The following is a 23,016-nucleotide window of genomic DNA, read 5'->3' as shown; positions in this document are numbered from 1 at the left end:
AACAAGTAATTACAATAACTAATACAACAAACCTTTCAAGTAGGTTATCTTCTTCTATTTTGGTGAGAGGGCACTTTGAATATCTGGTCTACACTCTAGCTAGAATTAGATGTCTAAAATATTAGCACACTTTAGCTTTAGCTTCTTATGGGTCAAAGCTGAGGTTTCTTTCTTCTTCTTATAATAATACAAATTTAATCACTCCTTCGTTTTTCCTTTCCTTTCTCTCTCTTTCATACACTCAGTATGTGTTAGGGATTTAAAGAAGGCGAAAGAATCGAATCGCCAGTCTATGTCCGACGCAGGATACAGCATGCTTGGGGCTGGTACATGGTGATGACCCAGAGAGATGTTATGGGGAGGGAGGTGGGAGGGGGGTTCATGTTTGGGAACGCATATACACCCGTGCTGGATTCATGTCAATGTATGGCAAAACCTATACAGTATTGTAAAGTAAAATAAAGTAAAAATTAAAAAAAAAAAGTTAAACTCTATTTGAGACATGCAGGCCTAGTTGCTCACTGGCATGTGGGATCTTAGTTCTCTGGCAAAGGAACAAAACTTTTCCATTTGCAAATGCTTTGCATTGCAAAGCAGATCTGTAACCACTGGACCACCAAGGAAATCCCTGTATTTACATTTTAATACATATTACATGTTTATCATTTTGGGTACTGTTCATTCCCCCTGTAGATCCAGATTTTCATTTTGTTTTAAAATCCTTCTGACTTGGGACCTTTTAAAAGAACATTTATTACATTGGTCTGGTGGTGGTGATGTAATCTTGTAGTTGTTGGAAAAAAAACAAAAAAAAAAAATAAAGAAGGCGAGAAGGAAGAGAGAGAAAGAGTGAAGAAACTCCCTTCTTGTCTTCTCTAAGACCTAACATGTACTGAGTGTGTGTTGTACACTTAATATTCTAAGCACTGGGAACAAGACATTCTCTAAAATATGCGGCAGGGAGGCAACCAGGTATGAAGAGAGAAATAGCTCTCCTCTTTCTAGATGGCAGAAATTTTTCTAATTTGAGTAAAACAATAATCAGACTCATGCATCTGATGATATTGAATTATATACTTCTAGACAATATTTAATATAGTTGGTATCTTACTCTGTTTTCTATATAGTTATATTAAGCTGAATACATAAATAGTTTCTAAAGGAAATTACTTATAGATTTGGTTATAAACTTTCTTCTGTGGCTGTGTGTGGGTGTGTGTGTGTATGTGTGTGTGTGTGTGTGTGTGTGTGTAGTTTCCCAGTCAGTGGACCCTATGACTTTAAATTTTTAAAATTAGTTCTGGCTAAAAGTTCAAAAAATGTTGTTACAATCCCTCATTCAGATCCTGCTCACTCTACCTAGTGTGTAATTCCATGAGGTATCTTTCCTCCCTCCTGTAATTGCTTTCCTTCCCAAGGCTGCTGTGAGTTGCCCTTCAAAGTCATGCTGGGACCCACTATTTTCCAGTAAGGACATTGCCTTACAATATGCTCAAACTCATTTCACTGGAGCAGAAAGTCAGTGGCGGTGTACTTTATGCCAGGCCTTTATATCTACCAAAATTTCACTATTAAATAACTCAGCTGCCATTATTGAGTCGTGATTCTACTGCACTAAACTTCTCAGATAATCTTTTTTAATCTTGGAGTACTTGCACGTCTAATTATCAAGTTTAGTTTATGATCCTTGTTTAAACTTTATCCTAAGTTTAGTTTATGATCTGTGAGTGTTTAATTGAGTTAATGGTTATAGCTGACTCATAACTCATAAAACCTTTCAGTGGTAAACTAATTAGTCATTGCACCTGCCCTCCAAATAATTAACATTGTTCATTACCAACATTGGCATTGGGGTTATTAAAAGTTACCTTACCGCTCCGTTATCTATAGCAGAGGCTTTCCAACTTTTCTGATCTTGATCCAGAGTAATAAGTGAATTTTACAGGTCAACTCAGGACACACACACACACACACACACACACGTGCACACACCCACACGCACGTGCACACACAACACACCGCTACTAGGAATGACAGGCTGATATTTTCTACTCTGTCATCTACTATCCTACCCTCTCTCACTCAAAAGCATACTGACTGACTAAAGAGTTTTTACTGTCTACTAATGGACCGTGCTTTACAGTTTCAAAAACACTGGCTTACGAAAACTCCCACTGGAACAGAAGTTAAGAAGAGTCAGGAAGTTTCCTTCAAAAGGAACACTTACCCTGCACCAGACGTAGAGCACAGACTTGTGGACGAGGGAGGGAAGAGGAGGGCGGGGTGAGTTGAGCGCAGGAGTGAAATCTACACGCCACCATGTGCGCAATAGATGCTACCAAATCCTGGAAAGTGGCTGTGTCACAAAGGCGCTCAGCCTGGTGCTCTGTGATGACCCGGGGGTGGGATGAGGCTGAATGGGAGGTTCAAGAGGGAGGGGTTAGAGGTACACTTGTGGCTGATTCACACTGCTGTACAGCAGAACCGACCCAACATTGTAAAGCAATCATCCTCCAATCAAAAATAAATTAAAAAATTAAAACTCACTTGTTTCCCTCACCATCATACACCCATCTGGTGCTTCCAATCCCTTCATAGCTTGAAGCCCAATAATACATACAAGCATTAATGTGCAGCGTGAACAACAAGTATCCAGTCGTTCGAATTACTCTGTCAACGAGAAGAAGTGTGAAGTGAGGCTCGAGCTGTTTCTGGAATACAGCCTATTTTAACATTTTCTTTTTCTTAAGGTCTCTGCTGAATCTCCTTGCTTTAAATGTGTGAACTGTTAGCTCTCATTAGTACAGTATGAAATGATGCTGCCACCACAGGTCTCCAGACTTCAGTCTCCTGACTGGGACTGACAGAGGGGGAAAAAAGCTCTTCTCTTCTCACAGATGGCACGAGTCAGTTCCCTGAAAGACATGTCTCCAGGGTCACCTCTCCAGTTTGAGTTCCATAAAATACACCATGCTGATTTCACTGGATATCTCCGGAGAGCTCATGGGACTTCATGCTACAGTTGACTGACTAGAGGTCTCTGGGCAAGTTAAGTTCAGAACAGCGAATGAATGAAAATTCAGATTGGAATGAATTGTCGTGAGAGAGATGCAAAGTCAGCTTGCAAAAGGACACATTTCTCTGTCCTTGTTCTGATGGAAGCAAGTAATACGCCCTCTTTTTTTTTGTCAGGTATTCTTCTAAATCTAATATAATTTTCATACTTTCATCTCACTTTGAAATGTTCAGATCTGTTTTAGAACGTAGCTCAATATTCTCCATAGCCCCAAATCTGAGATTATTCCTTACTCTCTTGCAGGGAGGCCATATTCTTCCCCAGTTTTGTCTACAATGTCATAGCATTGCGCTCTCTCCCACCCCAAAGTACCCTGAGTTATAATTTACCTGTAGATGTATGCCTTGTTCATTATAGACTCTAGGTGATGGTTAAACTCGAAAAATGAAGTGTACTGTGTAGGAAACAAGCAAAAGAATCCCAAAGTGTGTTAGTCTTAAATACATCTCTCATATTTAAATAAAACAGTATTAAATAGACTTTATTTGCTACTGAAAATAATTATATTCATGTCTTAAACAAAAACTGAGATCTGTTTAGTGGCATTTTCCTCTGGGCAGTGCATTTTAGCAAGGTGCCAAACTTATAGAGCTTCTCACTTTTTTTCCATTTCTACTCCAGTTATGTCTTATTTGTAATGCTTTTAGAAAATCAAGCTTAAAAACATTTCTTTCCTTTTTTCTTTTTAAAGCATATAGTGGAACTTTGTTTCACAATCATTAAAAATCACACCTCCCCTCAAAACATAAGTAAAATAGGAGAAGAATAATAAAATACATTGAAGTCAAAAACAGGTGTTATGTCCTGTTGCTCAACACTAGCATTACATAAAAGCAAGTTGCATTAAATGTGTATTTATTTCAACAAAATTTAAAGTCCAGTAAATGTTAGCATTGGTTATCTATTCTTGACATTGTTCAAAGATACAGTGAGATTAGATGCATCTGCTAAGTCGCTTCAGGCATGTCCGACTCTGTGCGACCCCATAGACGGCAGCCCACCAGGCTCCCCCGTCCCTGGGATGCTCCAGGCAAGAACACTGGAGAACAGTTGCTATTTGCCTCAGGTTTTCTTCTGCTTATACCCACTTCTCTCTCAGCAGATACTCCCTACATGCACCTACTTCCTCTTTCTTTTCTCCCTACTTTCTCTTTTTAATTTATAGGCTGTAAAATGCAAGAGCGTAAAATCCAGAGCTGAGCACCAATCTCCTCTCTTCCATTTATTAACTGTGTGACCTTGGAAAAGTCACTTAATATTTCTGTATTTCAGCTTCCTCATCTGTAAAATGAGGACATCAGAGAACATGACTTCAAAAGAGGTTGCATGCTTACATGAGTTCATGCATTTAATCATATAATACGCTTAGACTCATAGGACCTTACAGATTGGAAGGGCTATGAGGGATTACTAAATTCAAAGAGTATCTGGTTCAAAATTTCATCCAGTGCAGGTATGACTATAATAGAACATTTGGGAATTAAAAAACAGGTGTAATAGCAATGACTACTAGTCTAGGAATATGCACAAATGATTTGTTTTTCTAGAATTCCTGAGTCGGAAACATCCATTCAGTACTCAGATTAAGATAATTTCCGTTTGTGGTTATTTTTTTATTGTACTCTTGATAGAAGCTTGCACAAAGACACATTTTGAAAGTTTGCTTAAGTGTTCACTGTAGAAAAAATGTATATTCTTAATTTGTTTTTTCATATATACTTTGGAGGTAGATAAACGATATTTTCCCTAGAGAACTGCACATTAAAATGATACACTTCTGTGGAAATGGCTGGCCTGTGGGGCTATGATAAGAAGATTCATGTTGACTTTCAGGACTGCCTAGATTTTAAAAATCTAAAGATAGTGAGCTTTTGGACACCATAGGGACACAAAGATGGCGTGTGAAGAGCTAGCATTTTATAAGATTTTATTACGATACCCAACTCCCCAAACCATAGGAACCCAAGACTCTCTGAAAGTTGGTCATCTGAGAAGTGGGCTCCTGAAATGTCCATTCGACACTAGAAATTTGACGATGGATGGCCAGCCCACCAAGCTGCTAGGGATGTTAAATTCTACTCAGTCTAGACCCACACCCCGTGGTCAAAACCGAAGTCCCTAGAGTAGTCTTGAGTGTGTGAGAGAATATAGAGTAACGTCCCTCTTAATGCGGAAAAATCATGGACATGGAAAGAGAGCCTTTCAGCCTGAAGTTCACTTGCTCATCTGATGATAGTAAAGAATTTGGAGTCAAAAAATATGCGATAGGCTCCAGATATTGCCACTCACCAGCTGCGTGTCTGGACAGATTTTTTTTTTAACTTTGCTTATTCTCATTTTCATCTCCAGAAAGAGCTTGTTTGGAGGAATAAATGAGACAATGAATAAAAGTTGAACAGAGTAAGTAGGACCGAGTATGGATCCAGCAAACAGCAGCTGCTGCTGTGTCAGGATGCACTTGAGTCTCCAGGTCACACCATCTTGTCTTCCCAAAGTGTCAAAGAGATAACTGCCTAAAATGGAAAGAATCTGCGGTATTCCTTTTAAGAGGGCTGTCTTTGGGAATGCAAGCTGCTATTGCTAACATTAAAGATTTCTACAAAATTCCACATGCTGACTCCCCTCAGACTCATTTTAGGTACCTGATAAAGCTTTGAGTTATAAAATATTTATAGTTTAGAATCTTTATCAATAGGTAATTTATTAATACAGTTCAAGAACAGTAAGAAATGTATACCTTCAAAGTCTTTTTTCCTATTCTGGCCCTGTGCCTGCCTGCTAAGTCATTTCAGTATTGCTGGACTCTTTGTGGCCCCATGGACTATGGCCCGCCTGGCTCCTCTGTCCGCGGGATTCTCCAGGCAGGAACACTGGAGCGGGCTTCTGTGGCCTGTTCCAGGGGATCTTCCTGACCCAGGGATCGAACCCGAGTCTCTTACGTCTCCTGCACTGGGAGGTGGGTTCTTCACCGCTAGGAAAGGAAGCCCCATTCCTGCCCCTATACATCCTGATTTCCTCTCCAGCCTCAGTTAACCATTTTTATTATTATTATTATTTTTTCAGTAGCCATCCACTGTTTACATAATACAGAAACATAGAATATATTCTCTTTCTGTTGCAAGACTTAACATTGTTCTATAAACTGTTTTGTAACTAACTTCCCCCCTCATTTTGTTGTTTTATCTTGGAGGTTGTCCTCTGCCAGTTCACAGAAAACTCTTTTTATTTTTGCATTACAAAGTTTTCTACTGTATAGATGTACTGCGATTTAACTAGTTCCCTCTCGATGAACATTTGAGCTATAAGTACATAAATACTTTTGTTATGCAAGGGTGTTTGCATTTTTCTATTATTATAGAATTTTAGATGAGTAAGATAGCTTAGCGGTCATCTCATCTGGCACTCTCATTTTAAACCTGGTGTTCCAAGCATTCAGTGACGATGTAATGGAAAGTGACAAGTGGAAAAGCATAGATTTATAAAATATTCATTCGTAATTATAGCTGTATTTAGAAGCACAAAAGCATTCCTATTTTAAAAATACCTGTTATGAGACACAGACTCAAAACAACCAAGAACAAGCAACTTCTATCAGTAGAAATAATGATGTTTTCCCTTCATTGAGATTTTAAAATTCATAGCATTGATGAGGGCAGAAAAAGGGAGGACAGGTTTTTGGGAAACAACTGGGATATTTTAAATTACTTGAAGATTTCCATTATTATACGAAGCAGACAATTAAATATAGTTATCTTACCTTTAGCATCCTATTTGTCCTAAATATTGGATTAAACCCAAAGAAGAGGTAGAAAACATCAAAGGGCATTATTGATGCCATATCCAGCTGTTGGAAGAACATACTCATAATTATGATGTGATTACATAAGTTTTTGGACGTACATTAACACATCAATGTATGTAAAAGTTAACTAGTCACTGTGGATCATTTTTTGTTTAATACAAAATTGTTTTCAGTTAGATATGCATGGTGTCCCTGAAAGGTAGATCAACACCATGAAAACATGAACACTATTTCATAGCTTATGTCCAGTGAATTTCATTTCCAGCTTCATGCATCTGATCTTGCTAAGCTTAGGCACTGCATTTTTCTGGAATTTTGTTGTGCTGTCACATGTATTTCAGAGATGGCATGGTTGCTACTTTTAGAACATATTTTATTTTCAGCTTGGGGTTTTTGGACTGAAGCTCAAGCTCATTCTTGATTTTATTTGAAACTATTGGACATTCATTGTAGTGATTGATTTTTATGTTTCAGCCAGTTCTCCAGCGGTCAGGCTGATTATATTGTTGGTGGTTCATCCAGACACTTCGGTTCTTTCTACTGCTCTCTACTTTGGATCATATTGTTGACAACAAATAGCAGTGAGCATATCTGTCAGAGACTGTACAGGTTAACAGAGATGAGAGGAAAGAAATCGGTCCCATTTACAATTAATTATCAGTTCTGACGGGAGAAGGTATTGAAAGTACCATTATAGCTAAAAACATTTTACATATGTGATGTATTTAAATTATACTGGCTTTATATTACCTTGGTAATTGTGAAATGACACCATCATACTTGCATACTTTCTTGATTTCAATGATAACAATAAAAATTTTTATGTAAGATAATGATTAATTTTCATTCATCTTTATGTTATCTTGAAAAATAGGGTACATTAAAGAAACATTTAATTTATTTACGATAATTAAGAGCAGTTAAGAATTTTCTGTAAGGCCATACATACGAAATGAAAAGTTGAAGTAATTAATTGTGTACTAGAATTTCAAAGCCTAGTGATATTGAAAAGAAATGGGACTCTCAGTTTGACTCAACCAGATTGGTTACCATAAACAAATGATTTACTAGAAGTATTGGCTTAAAAATGCATAATATCACCAAGCCTTACTGATTTTATCCTACGGATACTGGGTCTCATGACAAGTTGAGAGGTGTTCAAAGAGTTACTATAATAATGTCTTATAAATGAGGAAGCGGGAGCGTGGAATCACTGATTCTGTCTAGTGCTATTTCAATGTCCAATCGCTTGAAGGCCCATTCGACTTTTCCATGCAGCCAGTCAATAAGTTGTGCTTGATATTAACATGTTAGCATGGATTTGGTAGATATGATTTACTTCTTACTGAATTGTAGAAAAGTGAATTAATGACCAACACTGTACTCTGTACAAGGAACTTTGCAAAGCACGTTGGAGATAAGATACTGTTTCTGTCCACAAGAAATTAACAGTCCAATGATAGGATAGCCAAGCACAAAAATAGGTATAACACAGTGGCATAAGACATGTCCACCTGCAATGCAGGAGACCCTGGGTTGATTCCTAGGTCAGGGAGATCCGCTGGAGAAGGGATAGGCTACCCACTCCAGTATTCTTGGGCTTCCCTGGTAGCTCAGCTGGTAAAGAATCTGGCTGCAATGTCGGAGATCTGGGTTCGATCCCTGGGTTGGGAAGATCCCCTGGAGAAGGGAAAGGCTACCCACTCCAGGATTCTGGCCTGGAGAATTCTGTGGACTGTATGGTCCCTGGGGTCGCAAAGAGTTGGATTGGCTTTCACTTCACACATGACCTGTGGGATGTGCTAAGGAAATTCAAAAGAAGTGACCTCAATTAAATGTGAAAGTTTACATTTAGAAACCCAAATTAAATATGTGAGTTAATTTGCATTTATTCAAATTCAAGAAAGTGATTAAGAGTTTGAAATAAGCTTTGTAGCACTCACAAAGAATATTAGTTCTGTTTGTAGAGTTCATCAGAGTAGTTTAGACCTTTTATGACTATGTCTAAGTGTGTGGGAAAGTTTTACAAAGAAAATTAGTTGGAGATGAAAACAGATTGAAAGAAATTGCAATCACCATAGATTGCCAACAGGGACAATCTGGCACCTAAACCTAGATCTGAATATTTTACAAAATTTGAGGCCACTATAGTGTCCTTGAAATGGGAAGCTGGAGTTCAATCATACAGATTGGGTAAACTTGGATCACCCTCAACTCTCTGCCTATTTCTCAGAGTTAGGATAAACAATAAAAGATAATAAACTACCTGGTAAATAATTAGTCGAAGAGGCAGAGGAATCAGAGGTCATATTGCCAGCATTGGTTGGATCATGGAGAAAGCAAGGGAGTTTCAGAAAAACATCTATTTCTGCCTCGTTGACTATGCTAAAGCCTTTGGCTGTGTGGGTCACAGCAAACTGTGGAAAATTCTGAAAGAGATGGGAGTGCCAGGCCACCTTACAGCCTGCTGAAAAATGTGTACATGGGTCAAGAAACAACGGTTAGAACTGGGCATGGAACAAATGACTAGTTCAAATTGGGAAAGGAGTACAGCAAGGCTGTATATTGCCACCCTGCTTATTTAACTTAGCAGTGTTTCTGTTTAGTTGCTAAGTCGTGACTGACTCTTTTGTGACCCCATGGACTGTAGCCTGCTCCTCTGCCCATGGGATTTCCCAGGCAAGAATATTTGAGTGGGTTGCCATTTCCTTCTCCACGGGATTTTCTGACCCAGTGATCAAACCCGTGTCTCCTGCATCGGCTGGCAGACTCTTTACTGCTGAGTCACCAGGGAAACGCTGGTGTTGGAAACGCTGGTATTGTATCTTGAAAAGCAAAGACGTTACTCTGCTGACAAAGGTCATATGGTCAAAGCTATGGTCTTCCCAGTGGTCACAAACGGTTGTGAGAGCTGGACTGCAGAGAAGGTTGCGCACCAAAGCATTGATGCCTTTGAACTGCGGTGCTGGAGAAGACTCCTGAGAGTCCCTTGGACTGCAAGGAGATCAAACCACTCAATCTTAAGGGAAATTAACCCTGAATATTCACTGGAAGGACTGACGCTGAAACTGAAGCTCCAGTGTTTTGGCCACCTGATGCAAACAGCTGACTCATTGGAAAAGTCCCTGATGTTGGGAAAGATTGAGGGCAGAGGAGAAGAGGGCATCAGCGGATGAGAGGCTGGATGGCACGACTGATGCAATGGACATGAACTTGGGCAAACTTCGCGAGATGCAGCCTGGCATGCTGCAATCCATGGGGTCACAAAGAGTTGGACATGACTGTGCGTCTGAACAGCAGCAGCAGTGTATATATTTGTGTATGTATACTTGTTAGTTGTTTAGTCGTGTCTGACTCTCTGAGACCCCAGGACCGTAGCCTCTGTCTATGGAATTCTCCAGGCAAGAATACTGGAGTGGGTAGCCACTTCCCTGTCCAGGGGACCTTCCCAACCCCGGGACTGAACTTGGGTCTCCAGCACTGCAGACAGATTCCTTCCTTCCTTCAGAGGACCTTCCTGAGCCAGGGATCGAAGCCGGGTCTCCTGCATTGCAGGCAGATTCTTTGCCATCTGAGCCCCCAGGGAAGCCTATGGATACGTATATTCTTTTTCAAATTCTTTTTCCCATTTAAGTTATTGCAGAATATTGAGTGGAGTTCCTTATGTTATTTCATACCGTATTTTATGTTATATCAACAAGAATTAAATAGGAGTAGAGACAATTTTGTTGACTTTTACATCATCTTGCTACATGAATTGGAGGCTAAAACTCTGTATGGACAAGACAAAATACACTCCTTATTCCTTTACTGGCATTTATTAGAATTTAAATATGGCCACTCTGTTTCATTTTGCTTAATAAAGACCCATATTTTGAAATACACACTTGCACATACATGGAAGTATACTGTATAATTATTGAGAAGAAGAAACTCAGCCTAATACAACTGTATGAACTTTGTTAAACAGGCTGCAGTTTTGAAAGGAAGCAGTTATTTTTGGTAGAAATTTGTGGATGGGTTTAAACTCAAAATGATATTGGATTTTGGAATTGTAAGTCACCTACCTGAAATTTTGTAGAATTCCTGTAGTGTCTCTTTAGTTCATTTGAATCCACCTGAAATATATTATAATTAATATTAATTTTATGCAATTTCATTAAATATGTTCTCACTTAAAAATATTTATAGCTATTTCTTTCCATTAGGCCCTTCCAATTTCAGCCTATAAATGTGCTTCCTCTTCACACATCTTATATCTATAAACTCTCCCTGGCTTTGTCTTCTTTTTGTATGGTTTCCAATTATTTGTCACACTCAAGCTTTTTAGAGAGTTGCCTACCTTGTTTTGTTCTACGCCCTTCCCTCATATTTATTCCTCAACACACAGTAATTTGATGGTGATTTGACTTTTGCTTACTTCTTCAATTCCACCAAGGCTACAGTTTTGAAAGCCACCAATGATTCCCTAATGAGTACACCCAGGGAGTCCTTTATAATACTATCCTTCTTCTATGGTGGGGCTTCCCTGATAGCTCAGCTGGTAAAGAACCTGCCTGCAATGCAGGAGACCTCGGTTCGATTCCTGAGCTGGGAAGATCTGCTGGAGAAGGGAAAGGCTACCCACTCCAGTATTCTGGCCTGGAGAATTCCATGGACACAGTCCCTGGGGTTGCAAAGAGTTGGACAGGACTGAGCGACTTTCACTTTCACTTTTCTTTTATGGCACTCACTGTGTTTTGAAATCACACATACCTTTAGTTCCCATTTGTTTAAAATCGGTCTACTCTGTGAATGATAATGTACTTCTGGACAGGGTTGATTTTGTTTAGCAACTGTGTATAACTAGTGACTATAAATATTAAAAGCTGAATAAATATTTGAGTGGATGAACAGGTAAAGGAACAAAGAGATGAATAAAACCTTTGAAGCAGTTGACTTTTTGGGGACAATTTTATCTTTGAAGCTTTCTTTTTCCCAAGAATCTGTAATGCCATTCTTAATTTACTTCTTCAGTTTCAACTCTTCAATGTCTGCTTGCATTCTTTGACTAACCATTTAAAAGCCAATATTTCCCAGGATTCAGCCTTCTTCTCTTTTCTCTTCATATTAATTATACTTCCTGCGAAATTTCATCCACTTGCAGAGTTTCAAAGTCACTAGGTATATTGATGCTACCAAATCTCTACCTCCATTTAATATCACTTTCTGGAGCTGTTAACCTGTCCAGCAATTGCCTCCTCACTTACCAGTTTTGCTAATCGAAAAGTTAGCCTACAAAAACATGAATGCATCATCATCTCCATTTTCCCGGAAGCCTGACCACACTCCTTCTCCTGCTGAGTAGCCTACGTGCCTTTTCATCTCCCTAGGCAATGAGCCCACACCACGCACTCTCGCTCAGCTCTCATCCAACCGGCAACCACGTTCTACTGGTTCTCCTACCTAAAATTTTCTCATGCCCAGGGATCAAACCCACATCTCGTAGGTCTCCAGCAATGGCAGGTGGGTTCCATCATGCCACCTGGGCAGCCCTGTGCTCAAGCCTGTTTTCTCCTCTGGCTTTGGTTTCCTTGCCTTGAGTCATGCTCTCTTTGATCAGTTCTACAGTGGCAGTGAGATGATCTCTCTAGATCACTAACAATTCTGTTGGTTCATGACGTCACATGACCTAAAGGAAGAAAATATCTGCTCCCTTTCATGTACACAAAGCTCTACTCTCTCTGTCCACTCGCCGCCTGCAGCATGTCAGACTCTGTTTAGCAGTGCCTCACCAAATTTCCTACCTTGATGCCTTGACTTATGCTGTTCCCAGAGCTTGGGACATAGTTTTTCCTTTTTCTTAGTGGAACAAAGGTGTGCAGATAATTTCAACTTATTCCTTAAAATTTGGACCAAGCGTTCCCTCCTTTGTATGGTTTTCTCTGTATCAAATAGCACCCAGGGCTCAGCTATGTCATGACTCACATCACAAAACGCCACTGTTTTTCTTCTGTTTATTTCTCCGTCATCCTCTGAGCTACTTAAAAAGGTAAGGACCATATCTTTGTCCTCCACTTCTCAGTTCCCAGCACAATGTCTAACACAGAATGGGTGTGCAATAAATGTGTGATAAGAGGTAGAGGAATAGAAAGACATTCATTAATATTCAGACCTAAAGGAATTAATGCTAATATTGGACTGATGGGGTTCCCAGGTGGACTTAGTGGTAAAGAATCTGCCTGTCACTGCAAGAGACTCAAGAAACTTGGGTTTGATCCCTGGGTTGAGAAGATCCCCTGGAGAAGGGCATGGCAACCCACTCCAGTATTCTTGCCTGGTAAATCCCACAGACAGAGGAGCCTGGCGGGCTACAGTCCATGGGTTGCAAAGAGCAGACACAGCTGAGTGACTACTATTACTACTACTACTATTGACTTTATATTTTTTGATTTTAGCTATAGGTAGGAAGAAACTATAGGTAGGTATTATTAATTATTCAACCAAAGTATTATAACTTGGACACATGGAAGCAGCATCCTCTAACATTATTATCCAGGCTGTCCATGTTCAGAAGTTTTAAGCTGCTCTTGAACAGTGTTGAAAATTGGTTAGCTAACTTTCCAATTCCTGTTCCACCACCTCATTTTTTTAAAGTAATAATTTCTATCCACATGCACTTACCAAATTTTACAGAAGTGTATTAGAAAATAAATGACCAACTTATTTAACAATTGTTTTCTCTGAAACAAAATGGCATCCTAGCTACAGGTAGACATAGACATGTATATATAAGTTTATGTTGAATCATGTACCAAGCTTGAGTAAGATGAGTCAGTGGCTTCAAAGCGTATATGGAACAAGCAGACATTTCAAGTGCTAAGAAGTTAAGTTAAAGTGTGACCATATCCTTCAACTCTGGAAGAATTTTCTTAGCATATTCATACCTTTGCTTTCAGGGTTGTCTCTGATCCTATGATGGAATAAATGGAAGTGTGCTAAAACTTGCTAGATTATATGAAAATGCTGTCTGGGGTTTCTAAAACCTCTCTTCTTGTCACACTAAATGTATTTGGCATCGTTAGCCTTCTGAAGATCAGTATGCTAACTGAGGACTATTAAGCACTTATTTTTTAAAACGTGAAAAGTGAAAGTGCTAGTCACTTAGTCGTGTCTGACTCTTTGCAACCCCATGGACTGTAACTCACCAGGCTCCTCTGTCCATGGGATTCATCAGGCAAGAGTATTGGAGTGGGTTGCCATGCCCTTTATTGTTTACCTCTTCCTTTAAATAATTTAGAGAAACTCCATAATTTCACATAAAACATGTATAAATGTTTCAAAAATAATACTCTCATATAAAATAACTCTTTTTATGAGTTTTTTGAGTCATGTCTGATTCTTTGCGACCCCATAAGCTGTAGCCCACCAGGCTCCTCTATCCATGGGATTCTCAAGGCAAGAACACTGGGGTGAGTTGCCATGCCCTCCTCCAGGGAATCTTACCGACCCAGGAATCAAACCCAGTTCTCCTGTGTTGTAGATGGATTCTTTACCATCTGAGCTATCAGGGAAGCCCATAAAATAACTACGATGTAGATTAAATAGTTATTCAAGGGGAAAAAAAAGATCCTTGAGCCAAGACTGCCATTCACGCACTCCTTCAAATGTATCTGGAATACATCCTCTGATTTCCTAAGGTAAATAGGGAAATGAACTGAATGCTGTCCCTACTCTCAGGAAACTTATCAGGTGAGAAAGGAGACCACATATACGAATAGGAGACGAAAGGAAGTTACTGTGTGGACATTGATTCATTTGATTCAGTCAGCACTTTACTGCACGTCTTCTAGAAGCCAGACCGTGGGCTAGGTGTTCACGCTGTCTTATCTCATCTTCACAATAAGTTTATGATGTGGGTGTAATAGTTCTATTTTATGGATGACAAAGATAGTATACAATGAAAGGGTGAATTAATTTTCTTCAAGTATTACTCTAAGTTAATTTCAGAGGTGAAACTTGATCTTAGCCTATTACTATTTATTTCTACTACATCATAGTGAGCTTAATGGTTATATACCAATTAAATAACAGAAGTATGAGCAAAATCTGCAGAGCAAGGAGAAGAGAGTGGTTAATTTTCTTCAGATCAGTTTATAAATAACAACCAAATTACCAAAGGCAGTTGACTCTAAGGGCAGGCCCGATAGACAGGGTCACTAGAAGGTGTTCCCTGGTGGCTCAGAAGTAAAGAATTTGTCTGCAATGCAGGACACCTGGGTTCAATCCCTGGGTTGGGAAGATGCCCTGGAGAAGGAAATGGCTATTCTTGCCTGGAGAATTCCACGGACAGAGGAGCCTGGTGGGCGATGGTCCACGGGTCACAGAGTCAGGCAGGACTGAGCGACTAAGGCTTTCACCTCTTTCACAAAGGTGCTGAGGGTTTCCATGGATCTTTGTGATTGGCAGGCTCAGTAAAGTGTTGTGAGCACAAATCTCATATCTAAATAACCCCCACGGTCATTCCCAGCTCTACTCCTGCTGTCTATGAAGGACATTTTAAATGAGGGTTTTTTTTTTTGTCCTTGAATTAAAATTCTGCTCTCTATGCAGCACCATTTTCAGAAGAAAGATATTGCACACAAATACTGTGGAAAATTTGTAAACACTCACCATTCCCTCTATTGCGGCCTCCAGGACTCAATCTGGTATCGATTTTTCCTTAAGCCTTTCAGGAATTAATATTTCCGTACTCTGCCCTAAAATATCTGGTAACTGTAGGTACTTAGTAAATGTTTGTTGAATGAATGAATAATTTGGTGGTGTAAAATAAAGGTCACATAGATAGCTCAACTGCAGTGAGACTTTCAGGTTGGGTACTCAACTTGGATTGTCCTCTTAGCCACATGTAATCAAAGTTTCAAAGTCTAAAACTACCTACTCTGAGTTAAAGAAACCATTAAACTTCATTTGAACAAACAAAGCAATTAGTTCCCACTCTATATTTGTGGCTTGTGATAATGAGTTTTAAATGGAGCCCATTAAGTGTATTTTTATTGGTTATTTTTCTTGGTTTTAACACTCCATTATGTGGAAAGATGTCTTCGAAAATTGAAAATAAAGTTTATCCTTGCTGATTTTGTCATTTTCCATTTGTCAAACATTGATTTTTCTCCCCTTCTTGTGCATCTAATGGAGGTTGAAATTAGTGCTCACTTTCTCGCGTGGTGTTTCTTTCTTATTTGTGTGCGGTCATCACCGTTCATCAACCTGCCAGTGCGCTTAGAGGAGTGCCGACTTAACTGATGCTCTGAAGTCCGCACAAGGAATGGTTTGAATAGATTTTTGCGATAACTTTAGCTCTGGCCTTTAGAATTCTTCCTAGGAAAGATTTCAATTGCAGAAGGCATTCCCCATCAAATGGTGCTTTTAGAGGAAAAAAAAAAAAGGCAAAACTACTCCTTTCAGCTTTTTGATAACTTGAAATCATCTAAGGATTCAAAAGAGAATATTCAGGAGATCAAGGAACCAACCTCTTTTCTTCAAAAACATGTACGAACCCAGGGCGCCCTGCACTCGGTTGCTGTGCTCACCCCAGCGTGGACCTGGAAGGTCTGTTTCTGTGCAGCCCTCGGCAGGACTGTGACGAAGACATCACAGGGCACGTGGGTTGGGAAGGAAGCATCCTTTCAGTGAACTGGGGAGGGGCCCTGGGGGGCAGCGGAGTATAAGAGATTTGGGTGTGTCCTTGTGAAAACTTATTCTTCTCTTTCTGTCTTAGATTGATTGGACTGACTGAAATTCCCTCAACAGTGAGAATGAATCCAGGAGAAGATGAGGGTGAGAATGCTCTTTCCGAGGTGGATCAAAGAGGGCACTTGATGCTGAGGAATGAGGTGTGATGAATCTGGAAAGTGGAGTGCGGAAAGAAGACACAGTTGCAGGCACCCTACGGGCGTCAGTTCGCCCAGTCTCCCCATCAATATTATGAAGGCACTACTGTTGCTATTTTTAAAATGAGGAAACTGGGGCGCAGGGACGTGCACGGTCCCCAGCACTCAGGGGAGGGCTCAGCGCTTGTTTGGTTATCGTCGTTACTATTCTGATGGTTCCAGTGGTTAAAGAGCCATGCGTGCAGTCCCTCAGACATGAACTGGTTTTTTGTAGTTCAGTCTTTGATATTCCTTGTCAGTCTCTGCTGCTCCCGAGCCCCTACTTACTATTATATCTCCTCCCCTCATGAACTGGAGCCTGGGCTGGATTAACAGCAGATCGAAGAGGTAGATGGTATCGCATACGAGGTCGGTAATAAGCCAGTAGTGCGTGTTGTGTGGTGTCTGGTACGGGAAGACCATTCGCAGGGGTATAAACCAGCAGTTCCAGTTAAAGGCGATGGTGACAAGCAAGAGCCACAGGAGATAGAATCGATCTGGAATAAAAGCGACAGGAGCAATCCACATGGCATGTACAGAACATTAAAATAATTCTGTTGCTTAGTTTGGTAAAGTTGGGGCACTCCCCTCCGGAGATAAGGAATTTGTGTAGGAGGCTCTATTTACAACAATCAGGAGGTTCTGCCCCTAGAGCAGAGGCACCAGGCTTTAGGAGGGGTGTTAGATGATCTTAGCAGCTTTCCTAACTTTGGAGGGTGTCCTTCCTGTTTCCTAGAGAAGTAACCAGTGTGTCTCTCTTCTGGAGTAACTGCACAATTAGCATCAGGGGAGGGAACCCGAGGAAAAGTGCAGGCCTCACGGTGTCTGGAACTGCAGCTGGAGGCCTCCAGCGGGTCCTTAAGGACGCTGCAGGGTCACGCAGGGCTTGTGAACCAAGACCCACATCTTGCTCACCGGCGGTGACCGAGGTGGAGATGGGATGAGTCAGCGGTGCCCGCAGTCCACGACTGCACCCAGGGATCTCCTCGGCCCCAGGGAGGCCGGGGACGGGACTTGTCCAATTAAATGAACAATGTGAACCCATGGAAGAAGACAGATTTTATAAGGATTTTTTTGTTTTTTGGTGGGGAGAGTGTTCAATGAACATATTGCTGAATGCTTCTTTTCAAAGATTATTAGGAACTGGGTCCGCTTTGGACTGTTTAAAAACAGACAGGAATATTTTCATATCTTCTTTTCACTAGAAAGGGACAAATGATCCATCTCCGACCATACAGTTTAAATACTGGTTTCTAGACAGGCTCAGAATACTGGCTAGAGAACATGGAAGCCATCTGTGAGCTTGGGTTTCAGGGGTTCTTGGGAACAGCCAGCCCTCCCACTGAGACAGTCCACTCCTTGACGGTACCTGTGTAGGAATCTATGCTTTTTGGAAGTCTGAGTCGCTTTAGGTACTCGATCAGGGGCACCTTCTGGGAATGCTCTTCTTTTAGCTTAGCACTACTTTCTTGTGTTGATGACACAGCTGTGGGCTTTGCTTTATAGGAGAAAAAAGATGAAAAGATTTTTCAGAGGTTAAGTTAGCTTGGGGAGGAAAAAGTTTAGATTGTTTGGAATGAAAACATTTTATAATCTTCCTTCATGCAGGCAGATGAGGCGTTTTATGACGTTTACAACATTGTTGCTTGTGAAAATACCTAAGTAACAAAAACATTGAAATTTGGAGAAGTAGCAGGTTTAAAGTTTAACTTAAATGTCCTAAAGGTGTTGCAAATAGGATATTTTAAATACAAGCCTCATTCCCACGTATTTTGGAGCATAAGTAGTTAGTACTTTAGACTGACGTTGAACAGAAACTTTACAAATATGCACCATTCCGCAGGTTTTAGTTTTGTGGTTCTTTAGCTTTATTCATGTCCTTCCAGTATGGGCAAGTAAAGCTCAAAACACTCTTTTTGGTATATCTTTATAAAGCTATAATGACTGTATTCTAGACCCTTCCCTTTAAAAAGAAACTATTATATAATAGTTCATCTCCCTGCCAGGGCATTGTCTCCCAGCTGGCTTGCTTAAAGTGCTGGAGTATTAGGAAATGGCAACCCTCTCCAGTGTTCTTGCCTGGAAATCCCACGGACAGAGGAGCCTGGTGGGCTAGAGTCCAGAGGGTCACAAAGAGCCGGGCACATCTGAGTGACTAGGCACAGCATAACGCTTTAGCAGCTTGCCCCAGCAGCAGACCTCAGCTGACGAAGGACAGGAGTGGGTGGACTGATCTCCCAGCTTCCTCCTCCTCCAGGATGATTCTTCTGTGTCGTCCACACAGATGTTTAGCTGACTCAAGCCCCAGTGGCCCTGCCATTAGCACACCTTTATTGTGTTAACTCCCTACCCTGTCTCTCTTGCTGTCTCACCTCCTGCACCACCCTCAATATAAAATATTCCTAGCTAAGCCATTGTCTTGGGGAAACTGCTTTTGGGGAATCCCAAGCTAAACCATTTGCAAAATATTGATACATACCACTCATCACCTTCGTCCCAGAACTTTGAGGTAACACCACTCACCAGTTTGGGGACTGCTCTCAGGGGAGGACATGTCAGCCTCCACTAACTTTCTTTTGTAGAAATCTGTTCTTTGACGCAGTCTTCTCACCAGGCTGTGTAGCTGGGCATCCGCGTACTCATTAATAACAGGTGATTTGCTTTTTGGATGAAATGGAAAAAATAAAAGGTGAGAGTCAGATCTATAAAGGAGATACACACAGGGGAGGGATTAAGTTTCTTCCTCTTCCCCATACACCCAAGATAATGTATTAACTTCTCCTTTCTACAATTGAATAGAACAACCCAAGAATAAAATTTAATGGATTTTGGATATGGTGCTCATGCAATACAAATTTCCCACTGAAAAACTAGCAAATGACTATTCTGTGATGCAGTCCATAGGGTCGCCAAGAGTAAGACACGACTGAGTGACTGAACTGAACTGATTCTGTGATTCTGTCATCAGACTGGATCATGAGAAGAAAAAATGCTATAGTTGACATGGTAGGCAGAGTTCTAAGATGTCTCCTTGGCTTGCATGTCCTAGGTAATCCCAGGGACAATGAATACGGTGGAGTTTACTTCCATAATTGGTTACGTCATGTGGCTCAGCTGACTTTAAGATAAGGAAATTATATCGATGTGTCTGATGTAATCAAATGAGTCCTTTAAAAGCAGACAGTTTCTCCAACTAGTGACAGACAGAAAGTCAGAGGTTTGAAGCACACGGGGAGTTTCACTGGAGGGAAATTCTCCATTGTTGGCTTTGAAGGAGAAAGCAGTCCCCTGATAAGAATTGCATGAAGCCTCTAGGAGCTGAGAATGATCCCTGGCTTGTAGATAAAAAGGAAGCAAGGACTTCAGTCCCACAGCTGTAAGAAACTGCATTCTGCCAATAATTGAATAAGCTTAGAAGTGGATTCTTCTTTGGTGCCTCCAGATAAGAGCCCAGCCAGGCCTGGCTGGTACCTTAATTTCAACTGTGTGATGTCTAAAGCAGAGAACCCAGCCAAGCCCACCCAAACTTCTGAGCTATGCAAATGTGAGCTAGTAACTGGTTGCTGTTTCAAGTCTCTTGAATTGCCATAATGTGTCAAGCTATAGTAGAAAACTAATAGATCAGCATGCTTTAATAAACTTGCCTTCTAAGAAAACATACAAAATAAAGCATACAGTAAGTCCCCTGCCTAAAAACGAGTTCCACTCTTGTTTCTTTTTGTTCTTTCTCTGAGCCTCCAGTTCCATCAGGCCTCCATTAGTAAGCTTCTTGTGTTGCACAGCAAGGAGTTCAGTGAAGCCGCCCTCTTGCAGACCTAGCTCCAGCTTCTCAGTGAAGGTCATTAAGTTGCTGAAGACCTCTTTGGACTCCTCACCCGCCTTCTTAAATCCACGAAAGTTGTGAACAAACTGCAGACAAAGGTTCTCCCAAATACCATTCTTGGTGACAGCTGTAACCTCGTGCCAAGCATAATCAGTGTTTTCATGGTCTTGTAAATCAGAATACTGGAGTGGGTTGCCATGCCCTCCTCTAGGGAGTCTTCCCAACCTGGGGATCAAGCCCAGGTCTCCTGCGTTGCATGTGGAGTCTTTACTGTCTGAGCCACCAGAGAAACCCTGTAGTTGTTATAGTCCTTCCAATGTTGTCACAAGGTTGTTCCTGATTCATTCCTTGTCTTTGCTGCCTGACCAAGTGTGATGTAAATAATATTTCTTGAAAGTCACTATAATTCCCTGGTCCATAGGTTGGATGAATGAGCTAGGTACTACTTTGATCCTAGGATGAAAGTTGTCCATGAATTGGGGGTTGGTGGTGGTGACCCAAGCATTGTCAAGCAGCAAAAGAATATTGAATGGGATGTCCTTCTCTGAGCAATATTTCTCCACCTCCAGGACAAAGTGGTGGAAAAAACCAGTTCTGGAAAATCGCCTCTGTAACTCAAGCTTTGGGGTTACAGTACCCTTCCACACAATAGGAAGAGAGTCCCTGGCATGTTTATAAAGGCTCTTGTGTCAGGGAGTGTTTAACAGGAGGAATCCTACGTGCTGTTTCTCTCAAGTCCTGTGTTTCTTTTTAAGCAGAACAGCAGGCTGCTCCCAGGAACTGAGGTCATTGTGTGAGACAGGCTGGAATCTCCTTTAGTAAACATTCTCTTTATGACAAACTCAATTCATCAAGACCCTTTGTACAAGTATAATAAATAAGGGGGAATTGTCAGGGAACATTTAACAGGAGGATTCCTGCATGCTGTTTTCTATTTCTCAAGGATTCTCTGCTCTTTATCAGTTCCTATGCCAAGAATGAGTAAAGCTTCATGCAGTTCTCAGGACTGAGGTCATGGGATGAGGCAGGCAGTGACTCTTCAGCATCAGTGACCTTGTATGTATTAGACTATCCATATTGTGGCTATTGATAACATTTCATCCTGTGTAATAGCTGAGCAATCATCTTACTAAAGATTTATAAGCCTGCATTTCTGCTAATAAAGCACCTTTGCTCCATCAGAGCTTGGGTCCCCGTGTCTGTCTGTCTGTCTGTCTGTCTTTCTGTCTCTTTCTCTCCTCGGCTAATTCTCTGGAATGCAGAAACCCGTCTAGCCCACTCCTCTGCCCAGGCTTCTAAGACTCTCTCGAGAAGGCATCCCGTGCCTTCACCCCCGCCTCGAGAGCGTGCCCTGTGCTTTCCTGAGAGACGCAAGTCCTGTGTCAAGGACTTTATTGGTTCTCTGCGTAAACCAGGGAGTATCATCCTCTTTCTCTCTTTCACTTTACTTATCGTCACCTCCGGACTGCCAGGTCCCGGTCCATTAAAGGACCCCAACACTCTTGAATTCTCAGAATGATTAAGAGATTTCAGCTTCATATCACCAGAAGCATTGCCACCAAACAAGAGTTAGCCTGTCCGTTGCTGCTTCATAGCCCGGCATCACTTTTCCTCCTTACTGATGCAACTTCAGTCTGGCACCCTCTGTAGTACAGTCCGGTCTCATCCACATTAAAATCCTGATGGGACAAAAATGTGATTTCATCAATAATTTCTCAAAAAATATTTCTCAAAGTATTTCAGGAAATTTCCAGCCACCATATCTGCATTTGTTGCCTTGCCACTTACTTTTACATTGTAAAGGTCGGCTCTAGCCTTGGACTGATGAAATCAGACACAGCTGGCATTAAAAGGTGTGCTGCCTGATTCTTCACTATGGTTCTTCTTCAGGTCTTCACAAAGGCTTTCAGCTCTCTCTTGAGGCAGCATTAAGCTGAGTGGGACTCAACACTGATCCTGATCCTGCATCTACACTCTGAGAAGTTTCTCCACCTCCTCCATCACTCTTCCTTGCTTCTTCGGTTTTATCGTTGACGTCATTGGCACAGCAGACTTCACATGTCCCATGAGTTCGTCCTTCTTCAGAACCATGTTGATGGTTGAACAATTCATGTTGTAAGAACAAGTGGTGTCTACCATCTTTTTGCCTCACTCTACTCTCTCAGGTATTTTCTTCCTGTTTCCGTTGTTATTGCTTGGCACTTCCTAGCAGTGCCAGCTATATCACTGCTGCTTTTACACTTGCTTCTGGACATCTCGGGCTTGAAATAAAGATGCTGTACTACTGTATGCTATACAGTACTGTACAATAAATTGCACAAAAGTACAACCACTTGTAGAGGATGCCTGCATGTGACAGTGTATGTCAGATGTCTGAGTAACTTACACTACTGGACATGTGAAC

The 23,016-nt window shown here is 41.0% G+C and overlaps 1 protein-coding gene across 1 annotated transcript in view; it reads right to left on the bottom strand.

Annotated features, from left to right (window-relative positions):
- Positions 1 to 22,724, bottom strand: part of CNGB3 (cyclic nucleotide gated channel subunit beta 3) — a 96,390-nt gene extending 73,666 nt beyond the window's left edge. The window contains exons 1-10 of the mRNA XM_069600351.1: positions 22,605 to 22,724; positions 22,232 to 22,291; positions 20,487 to 20,746; positions 19,313 to 19,449; positions 18,159 to 18,287; positions 17,078 to 17,286; positions 10,946 to 10,996; positions 6,834 to 6,920; positions 3,406 to 3,470; positions 2,548 to 2,670 (exon numbers count right to left, since the gene is read on the bottom strand). Coding sequence (XP_069456452.1) covers positions 2,548 to 2,670; positions 3,406 to 3,470; positions 6,834 to 6,920; positions 10,946 to 10,996; positions 17,078 to 17,286; positions 18,159 to 18,287; positions 19,313 to 19,449; positions 20,487 to 20,746; positions 22,232 to 22,291; positions 22,605 to 22,724 — 1,241 coding nt within the window. The remainder of the gene's footprint in view (positions 1 to 2,547; positions 2,671 to 3,405; positions 3,471 to 6,833; positions 6,921 to 10,945; positions 10,997 to 17,077; positions 17,287 to 18,158; positions 18,288 to 19,312; positions 19,450 to 20,486; positions 20,747 to 22,231; positions 22,292 to 22,604) is intronic.
- Positions 22,725 to 23,016: the final 292 nt, after the last annotated feature.

Source organism: Ovis canadensis, chromosome 9 (genome assembly GCF_042477335.2).
Source record: "Ovis canadensis isolate MfBH-ARS-UI-01 breed Bighorn chromosome 9, ARS-UI_OviCan_v2, whole genome shotgun sequence".
NCBI lineage: Eukaryota > Metazoa > Chordata > Mammalia > Artiodactyla > Bovidae > Ovis > Ovis canadensis.
This window is presented reverse-complemented; position numbering and strand designations above follow the sequence as displayed.